The 8,886-nt window shown below is 49.1% G+C and overlaps 2 protein-coding genes across 2 annotated transcripts in view; one reads left to right on the top strand and one right to left on the bottom strand.

Moving 5' to 3' along the window:
- Window positions 1–4,164: 4,164 nt before the first annotated feature.
- On the bottom strand, window positions 4,165–6,616 carry S100A13 (S100 calcium binding protein A13). Its single transcript, XM_014063980.2, has 3 exons — window positions 6,474–6,616; window positions 4,590–4,806; window positions 4,165–4,438 (listed from the first exon to the last, which is right to left on the bottom strand). Exons 2-3 carry the CDS (start codon window positions 4,740–4,742, stop codon window positions 4,301–4,303), a joined length of 291 nt encoding a protein of 96 aa, XP_013919455.2. The 5' UTR covers window positions 4,743–4,806; window positions 6,474–6,616; the 3' UTR covers window positions 4,165–4,300.
- Window positions 6,617–7,984: 1,368 nt separating this feature from the next.
- S100A1 (S100 calcium binding protein A1) overlaps window positions 7,985–8,886 on the top strand; it is a 56,146-nt gene continuing 55,244 nt past the window's right edge. The window contains exon 1 of the mRNA XM_087705064.1: window positions 7,985–8,190. Within this exon, the coding sequence (XP_087561190.1) occupies window positions 8,109–8,190 (82 nt within the window). The 5' untranslated portion in view covers window positions 7,985–8,108. The remainder of the gene's footprint in view (window positions 8,191–8,886) is intronic.

Below are 8,886 nucleotides of genomic sequence, written 5' to 3'. Positions count from 1 at the left end.
CGGCCAGAAGACAGTGCTCAGACGCCACCCATTGCTCCGTCCTTACTCACAGCTCAAGGATGAGCCTGCTTCCTCCCTTCCCCCAATGGCCGAAGTTCACCGGTCCTCCTGGTTGACTTCTAGCGTGTTGGGATGTTGAGGAGAAGGACTCGCCTCATACTGGCATGGTGTTGTTGTTGTTGTTAGTTGTGAAGTCGTGTCCAACCCACCACAACCCCATGGACCACGTTCCTCCAAGTCCTTTCCCATCCTCTGGACTCCATTGAAGCTCAGGCCGGCTGCTTGGGTGACTCCATCCAGCCACCTCCTTCTCTGTCGTCCCCTTCTTCTTCTTTTGCCCTCCATCGTTCCCAGCATGAGGCTCTTCTCCAGAGAGTCCTTCTTCCTTCTCATTAGGTGGCCAAAGAATTTGAGTTTCCTCTTCAGGATCTGGCCTTCTAAAGAGCATCCAGGGTTGATCTCCTCTAGGACTGACCGGTTGGATGGCCTTGCAGTCCAAGGGACTCGCAGGAGTCTTCTCCAGCCACCAGAGTTCAAAGGCAGGGGTGCCCGTGACCATATTTGCCCCGTGGAAAGCCCTGGGTGAAGATTTGGGGATGCTGGGTGGCTTCGGACTCTCTCCTAGCCCTGGTGGGACCTTCTAGGAGAACTTCGTAGCTCCTTGATCGCTTGAGATTGGAGGGGACTCCACTAGAGATATCTTCAGCTTTTGAAGTCGGCAAAGGAGATCCCTCAGGAGAACAGACGGACGAGGAAATGAGACCTGTTCCCAGGGAGAGAAGTCTCTGTCCAACCAGCAGACCGTTTGGGAAGTTCTCAAGAAGGTCCTGCTTATAGAAGGGCATCTCCAGAGCAAAACTTGGAGGGGAACAGCGTTGAAAGCATTCCACTCCTCCTTCCTGAAGACCTAAATCATATTTGTTTACTGGGCCGTTGTTTGTCCAGAACTCTTTATCAGAGCTGAAACTGGACTTTTGGACTTTTGTCTTCAAGCAACCAGACAAAGCATCATCTTCACGGCATCGATGGTCTGTCTCCCAATGTCCACCTTCCAGGGCGGCCTGAATCTTCTCTCCTAGCTAGAACTCTGGATGGGAGACGTTTCACCCCAAGATTTGTGCCGAGCCCCCTTAATGAAGGCAGTGGAGGCTGTGCGCATTCCCACGACGGGCAGACAGTCCTCGACCTGCAGCGTTCCATTTAGCGACCGTTCGAAATGACTGGAGGGGGAAAAAAGGTGACCCACGATCGTTTTTCACCCTTAACGACCGTCGCAGCATCCCCCGTGGCCCCGTAAACAAGATTCAGACGCGTGTCAATGGACTCCTATTTATGACGGTCACAAAAGGGGGTCACGTGATCCCCTTTTGCGACCCTCTGACAAGGGGGCGTAACCAGATTCGTTTAACGACCATGTGCCTAATTTAACGACTTGCTTAAGCGCTGTGGCGAGAGGGGGCACGGAACAGGGGGGGGAGAACTCACTCAGCGGCTTGTCTCGCTTAGCCACAGGAATTTGGGGCTCGGCGGCGGTCGTAAGTCGAGGACGATCTGTATTGCGTCTGGGTTAGCAAACTTAGCAAACTCACCTCCCCCCCCCGATGCACGCTCAAGCGTGTAAAAATATTGGCCGTGTTGTGTGAGGTTTGGACATGTGAAGCACATATGTGTTATAGTGGCCGATTCCTGCAATGGGCAGGGGTTGGGCTAGTTGACCTCTAGGGTGCCTCCCAGCCCAGTTAAACCTCAGTCCGGTCAGCCCTGGAGCCTGAATTCAGAATCCCAGAGTTGGAAGGGGCCTTGGAGGTCTTCTAGTCCAACCATTTCAGAGTCCCTGGGATGAATCGCAGTCGAAAGACCGAAAAAACGCTTTGAAAACAAAATCAAACTTCACACTCGGTCTCCTTTTTCCCACGGCTTCGTGTGGCCCGTGAGGTCACTCCCCGAAGTGTTAAGCCGTGGCTTATGGTTTAGCACCGTGGCCTCACCCCGGGATGTCTCACAACAAGCCGTTGGAAGGCCACAAAAATGAGCAACTTTGCAAGTTGTTTACTTTGGAATTTAGCGTATCGATTTTTTTCTTCTCTCTCTCTTTGTCTCTCTCCGTCTCTTTCTCACACTCGTTTCGGATCGGCTCCGCTGACGGTTTGGCAGCTAAGCCCGTCTCCATGGTCACCGGCGTTGACAGATCAACACCCCGCAGACTCAAATTCTTCGGCACCTACTTCACCCCCCCACCCCCCATATCCGCTGTGTGCTTGTTAGGAACTCCGAGGATGCTTCATATCCGGTTGGAGTTGTGCGGACGGCTTCTCATTCCTCCGACTCGTCGAGCTGGTCTTGACTGTGCCAAGGGTTGGTGTGGAGGCATCTCGGTCGCTTCCAGGCGTTGGTGGGCGGGCGGGCGTGTGGGTGTTGCTCCGCCTTACCCAGCCTGGGTGGTGGGCGTGGCCCAACGAGCGTCGAGGAGACGCAACCTGGAGGGCCAAAGGAGGACTTGGGATGAAGCGAAGCTGGGGAGATGCGTTCTCCTCGGGCATCGGGTTGCTCCTTCCCAGCTTCTTCCGCTAAGAGTGGTTGGGTTTATCTCTTATGGGTCTCCTCTAAGGGTCTTTGGGGTGGGGGGGCTTCCCAGGAGGGGGTCACCCCGAGGAGGTTGTGTTTCTAAAGATATAGAAGCAACGTTCAAATGTCATGAGTTCTTCAAGAGATACCTTATCTCTCAACCATTCCTGGTTCCATCAACCTCGGGTGGTCTACCTTGCGTGGTTCTTGACCTAGGGATAGTGGTTTCAGCACCAGGGAGAGCTCCCAGATAAGATAAGGACCGTCTTGGGCCTTGGCTAAATAGACCTTCTATTTCAACCGCCGAACTGCCGGCCTTTCTGATCGACAAGCTCAGCCTCTTAGCCGTTCTCATCAAACTAGACATCCCCAATTCCAGCAACCTTCCTTCATATGTTTTAGCCTCCAGTCCCCTAATCCTCTTCGTTGCTCTTCTCTGCACTCTTTTCTAGAATTCAAACTGGACATTGGCGTCTCTTGGAAGCAGAAAAACCCAACCCATCTCTCTTCCTTCCTAATAAACCCTTGTCGGGCTGTGCATTCCTGTCTTATCTGCTCAACCTTGAGTAAATTGTTGGTCTCGCCCACCAACGGTGCAGTTGGGAGAGGACGGTGGTGGTGTCAGCCTTTCCGTTTCCAAAGTTGCGGCAGGGGTTGTGGCCCGCCAGCAGCCAGTGGAGCTGAGTCGGCAGAGTCGGAGAGGTCGAGGTCCCTTCTGACAGATTCGGATTCCTTTCTCCCATTAGGTACCCCCAAATCACAGAGATATCTCCACCCCTAAATTATAGACTTCAGGCAGAGGATTGGTGTCCCCCAAAGTGTTTCACCCCACCTGTCTTAAGGATGGAGACCCTGTTGTGACCCACCAGCGGCCAACGGAGCTGGCAGCAGATTCAGACAGTGAGGAGGGTTGGGGAGGAAGATGGGCCAGTCCTGGAGTCTGGGGAAGGCTCGGACGAGGGCTCTGCGTCGGAGGCAGAGACAGGGGGATGAGGCCGTTTGGCAGCGATCATGTCTCTACGGGGCTAGACAGCAGTGAGGCAGAAGAACAGCTGGAGCCTGTTCCCAGTGTGCGCATGTGTAGAGCTGCCAGGAGAAAAGCTCAGAAATCCAGGTCGGAGTAAGGCCACAGGTGGACAGTGAATGGCCCCTCCCAGAGGTCATATAAAAGAGGACCGAAAGGGGAAAGGGGCTTTTGCAGGAAACGATTCCTTCGTCCGGTTGTTAGATTCGTTTCAGGAGTGTGAAGATCTGTCCGTGAATCTCTGAGACTCTGTGCCCAGAACCTTTCCTTGCCCAGCACCTCATTTGGGAAATATTGGCGGCTTTCCAAGCTAGATAAGGACTGTGGTGATAAATACACCTTTGAAAGAGTGTTTGCCAGCCTTGGTTGAATGTGAAGGAGAGGAATTTGCATTAGTTTTATAAAAGGGGCTTTTTGGGGAAGCCTCGGCCAGAACAGTAGGGATCTGTTCCCATCATTCTCCCTCCCCCACCCATTTCTTTTGTGCACACACACACATTCACACAGACTCACAAACATGGCAACCCCGATTCTTCATTCTGGTCTGACCATCAAATGCTGAAAACCACCAGTCCTGGAATTTTATTTGATTTATTTGAACGTTAAAAAGCTGCGAGAGGTTCGGTGACTCTTGACGTCCTCTTGCCGACACGCGACTGGCGATTCCCGCTCGTTTCACCCCGAGGCGCAAATCCACCCTCCGCCACTCGGTCACTTCTTCTTCCCCGCTTTCTCTTTCTTGATCTCCTTGGCCAGTTCGCCAATCAGCCGCCAGTATTCTCCGAATTTCAGCTCCTGGTCGTTGTTGACGTCCAAGCTTCTCATCTTCTCGTCCAGGTTTTCGACGTTCTTCGAAAGAAAAGGGGAAGGGAAAAAAAGGCGCCACAGGGAAGAAAATTATTTTTTAAAAGGGGGGGGAAAACACCCCCTGGTTCTCCTAAACCAGGTGCCCCCCCTTTCCCTGTCTCCCACCCCTCCCCTTCCCCCTGGATGTGCCCACCTTCATAAGGTTGGGCAGCTGGTGGTTGACCAGCTCTTTAAACTCGCTGGTAGTAAGGGTGCTTTTGTTCCCTTCCTGCGCGGCGCACTTGAAAAAGATGTCGACGACTTTTTCGATGGCTTTCTCCAGCTCGGTCAGGTCGCTGCTGGTCATGGCGAGTGGAGTGTGTGTGTCTGTGTGTATGTCTGTCTCCCGTTGGATGTGAGGGTGAGGCAGGCTGGCCAGAGAAGAGGAAGAGGAAGGGAGGGGAGAGAGAAAAACAGTGGGGTGATGAAGAAGAAAGCTATGGGGATGAATTTTGTGAAGACAGTGGCTGATGTTGAAAACCAAGCGGTCTCAAAAGGGGCAGCTTACGATGGCAATTGGAACCGGCCCCTTCGGTCACTATATATATCCTTCCTTCCTTCCTCTGTTTTTTCTTTCTTTTTCTTTTTCTTTCTTCTCTCCTTTTTCTTTCTTCTTTAATCTATCTACTAATCCATCCAAACATTTACGATTCTTTTCTTACTGTCTCTTCCATCCTTCCCTTTCTTTTTCTTTCCTTCTTTATTTCTTTCTTTCCTTTCTCTTTCCCCCTCTCTCTCTTTCTTTCTTTTTCATTCATCTTTAATCTAATCTACTAATCTATCCATTTGTTTACAAAAAGTTTTCTCTTCCCTCCTCTTTCTTTCTTTCTTTTTCTTCCTTCTTCCTTTCCTTCTTTCCTTCCCTCCTTTCTTTCTTTTCATCTTTTTTCTTTCTCTTTTTCTCTCTATCTTTTATTATTTGTCTTTCATCTTTAATCTAATCTACATATCCATCCATTTATTTACAAAACTTTTCTCTTCCCTCCTTCCTTCCTTTCTTTCTTTCTTTCTTTCTTCCTTTCCTTCCTTCCCTCCTTTCTTTTGTCTTTCTTTACTTCCTTCCCTTTCTTTCTTTATTTCTTTCTTCCTTTCCATGTTTTTTCTTTCTCTTTCTCTCTCTCTCTTCTCTTTCTTTCATTTTACTCTAATCTAATCTAGTAATCCATCCATTTATTTATGAAAGTTTTCTCCTCCTTCCTTCCTTTCCTTCTTCCTTTCTTCCTTTATTTCTTTCTTTCCATCTTTTTTCGTTCTCTCTCTCTTCTTTCTTTTTCTTTCATTTTACTCTAATCTAATCTAGTAATCCATCCATTTATTTATGAAAGTTTTCTCTTCCTTCCTTTCTTCCTTCCTTTCCTCCTTCCTTCCTTTCCTTCTTCCTTCCTTTCTTCATTCCTTCCTTCCTTCCTTTCTTTCCATCTTTTTTCTTTCTCTCTCTCTCTTCTCTTTCTTTTTCTTTCCTTACTCTAATCTAGTAATCCATCCATTTATTTATGAAAGTTTTCTCTTCCTTCCTTTCTTCCTTCCTTTCCTCCTTCCTTCCTTTCCTTCTTCCTTCCTTTCTCCATTCCTTCCTTCCTTCCTTTCTATCTTTTTTCTTTCTCTCTCTCTCTTCTCTTTCTTTTTCTTTCCTTACTCTAATCTAATCTAGTAATCCATCCATTTATTTATGAAAGTTTTCTCTTCCTTCCTTCCCTCCCTCCCTCCCTCCCTCCCTCCCTCCCTCCCTCCCTCCCTCCCTCCCTCTTTCTTTCTTTCTTTCTTTCTTTCTTTCTTTCTTTCTTTCTTTCTTTCTTTCTTTCTTTCTTTCTTTCTTTCTGTGTCTGCCTGTCACCCCCCTACCTACCAGCTCTGTCTTTCAAAAGGTCCCCAATCTTCATTCACAGATTGGACCAAACCAAGCCCACTTCCTCCAGGCCCCCCACGCTGCCCTCCAAACGGAGGAAAATCCCACCCTTCCCTCCCTCCTTGTCCGTTGTGTGTCCCCCCCCTCCCCCTGCCCCCCACGGCCTCTCCCCACAGCCGCACACCCACTTACCCCAACCTTGGTCCCTTGCAATGAAGCCCTGAAGGTGTGGGAGGCGTTTTATAGAGCCGGGGGGGCGGGGGGGATCGGGTGGTGGAGAAGGGAAGTGAAGTATTTGGTTTCTCTTTTGCACCGCTGGCTGACACAGCCTCCCCTCCTCCTCGCTTGGCAAACCTCCCCCCGGTGCTTTTCACCCACAAGCAGACAGTTTTCTTTGGAAACTCTGATTCCAGAGCGGCTGGGGTATAAAACAAACACACCCACCCACCCCTTCCATCCCACGGAACAAAACTGACCCTTGTGGGGCATAAAAGCGGGCATTTGTGTTAGATGTTTGCCAGCCGGGAACGACATGTCCCGTACTTTTCCTTTGGTGGGTTTTTTCCTCCCCAAAAAACAGATGGGAATTCTCTCTGGTTTGGCCCGGGGGTGGGGGGGAGAGGCAGGAAGGGAGAAGTGACTGGTTTTTTGGGCCTGGTGGAGGAACAGGATGTGTCCACAGCTGGCAGGGGTGGGTTAGGCCGGGCAGCCCCTGTCCCCGAATGATTTCGCTGGCCGCTTCGAAAGTTTTCCCCAAGTTTTCCTGTAGCGGAAAAAAAAATTGAGGAGGCTTCTTGGCCTCTGGGAAGCGGAAAATGCCTATTTAGCCAGGGTTTAAATGGGGCTTGAGAAGGGAAGGAGAAAGGAGGAGGAGGGGAAGGGGAAAAAAGAGGAAAGAAGGAGAAAGAAGGGAAGGATAAGAAGGGAAGGGAAGGAGAAACGAAAGGAAAAGAAGGAAGGGAAAGCAAGTGGAAAAGGAGGAAGGAAGGGAAGGAGGAAGAAGAAGGGAAGGAAAGGGGAAAAAAGGGAAGGGTAAGAAGGGAAGGAGAAACAAAAGCAAAGAGGAGGGAAAGGAAGGGAAAGGGACAGAAGTAAAAAAAGCGGAAGGAAGGAAAGGAAAAAAGATGAAAGAAGGGAAAGGTAAGAAGGGAAGGAGAAAGAAAGAGGAAGGGAAAGGAAAGGAAAGGAAAAAAGAGGGAAGGGAATGGAGATGAAAAAAGGAAAGAAGGGAAAGGAATGGAAAGGAGGTGAAAAAGGGAAGAAGGGAAGGGGAAGGGAAAGAAAGGAATGGAAAAAGAAGGAGAAAGAGGAAGGAAAGGAACTGAAGTGCAAAAAGAGGGGAAAAGGGAAGGGGGAAGAAAAGGAAAGGAGGTGAAAAAAGAGGAAAGAAGGGAAGGAGAAAAGAGAAAGGAAGAGGAAGAAAGAAGAAAGGAAATGAAAGGGGAACTCTACTGCACTCCAAACACAATACAAAAACACAGCCCGTTTTTAATATAAAACTAAAACTGTCTAGAGAGAGAGGGAGGAAGGAAGGCAGGGAGGAGAAAGAAAGAAAGAAAGAAAGAAAGAGAAAGAAAGAAAGAAAGAAAGAAGAAAGGAAAGAAAGAAAGAAAAAAAGAAAGGAAGGAAAGAAAGAAAGAAAAAAAGAAATCAAGGAAAGAAAGAAAGGAAAGAAAGAAAGAAAGAAAGAAAGAAAGAAAGAAAGAAACAGAGAAAAATAAAGTTTCCCCTTTAAGACTTGCATTTTGAATCGGTGAGTCAGACTGTTTTATCTTAAAAAAAAATACCATAAATTTCTGTTTTCTTTTTTCAGTTGAAAGCTGAGAGATGAGGGAGGGAAGGGAAGCAGCCCTCAAACCTTCGGGTGTGAATCATTCCCCCGGAAAAAGCCGCCTGCTGTATACTTCAGGTTAGTACTGGCGGATTGGAGGAACCTCCAGCTTCAGTTGCAGTCTACCTCAGAATCCACAATCTGGACCTGTGCGGATGTTTGCCTTATAAGGAAAGTTTTTGTGAGTTCCCAGACTATTCTGATGGGGGAATAGGTGTCTGGTTGGGTCCGAGCCAGTCCTCTTAAAGCATGCAAACTGGGGGATTCTGGGAGTGGAAGCCCACCCCTCTTAAAGCATGCAAACTGGGGGATTCTGGGAGTCGAAGCCCACCCCTCTTAAATCATGCAAACTGGGGGATTCTGGGAGTGGAAGCCCACCCCTCTTAAAGCATGCAAACTGGGGGATTCTGGGAGTCGAAGCCCACCCCTCTTAAATCATGCAAACTGGGGGATTCTGGGAGTCGAAGCCCACCCCTCTTAAATCATGAAAACTGGGGGATTCTGGAAGTCGAAGCCCACCCCTCTTAAAGCATGCAAACTGGGGGATTCTGGGAGTCGAAGCCCACCCCTCTTAAAGCATGCAAACTGGGAGATTCTGGGAGTGGAAGCCCACCCCTCTTAAAGCATGCAAACTGGGAGATTCTGGGAGTCGAAGCCCACCCCTCTTAAATCATGAAAACTGGGGGATTCTGGAAGTCGAAGCCCACCCCTCTTAAAGCATGCAAACTGGGGGATTCTGGGAGTCGAAGCCCACCCCTCTTAAAGCATGCAAAC

This window comes from Thamnophis sirtalis, unplaced genomic scaffold, assembly GCF_051295495.1.
Source record: "Thamnophis sirtalis isolate CommonGarterSnake01/CBP01778 unplaced genomic scaffold, rThaSir2_p1.2 scaffold_2, whole genome shotgun sequence".
Lineage (NCBI taxonomy): Eukaryota > Metazoa > Chordata > Lepidosauria > Squamata > Natricidae > Thamnophis > Thamnophis sirtalis.
Note: the sequence above shows the minus strand (reverse complement) of the source record. Positions and strands in the feature narration are given on the sequence as shown.

What these genes read in the sequence shown, in the direction of transcription:
- S100A13 (XM_014063980.2), bottom strand. Translation starts at nt 4,742, where the DNA reads ATGACCAGCAGCGACCTGACCGAGCTGGAGAAAGCCATCGAAAAAGTC. An exon ending in AGCTGCCCAACCTTATGAAG is followed by an intron (nt 4,439 to 4,589) that starts GTGGGCACATCC and finishes TTTCTTTCGAAG; the next exon opens with AACGTCGAAAACCTGGACGA.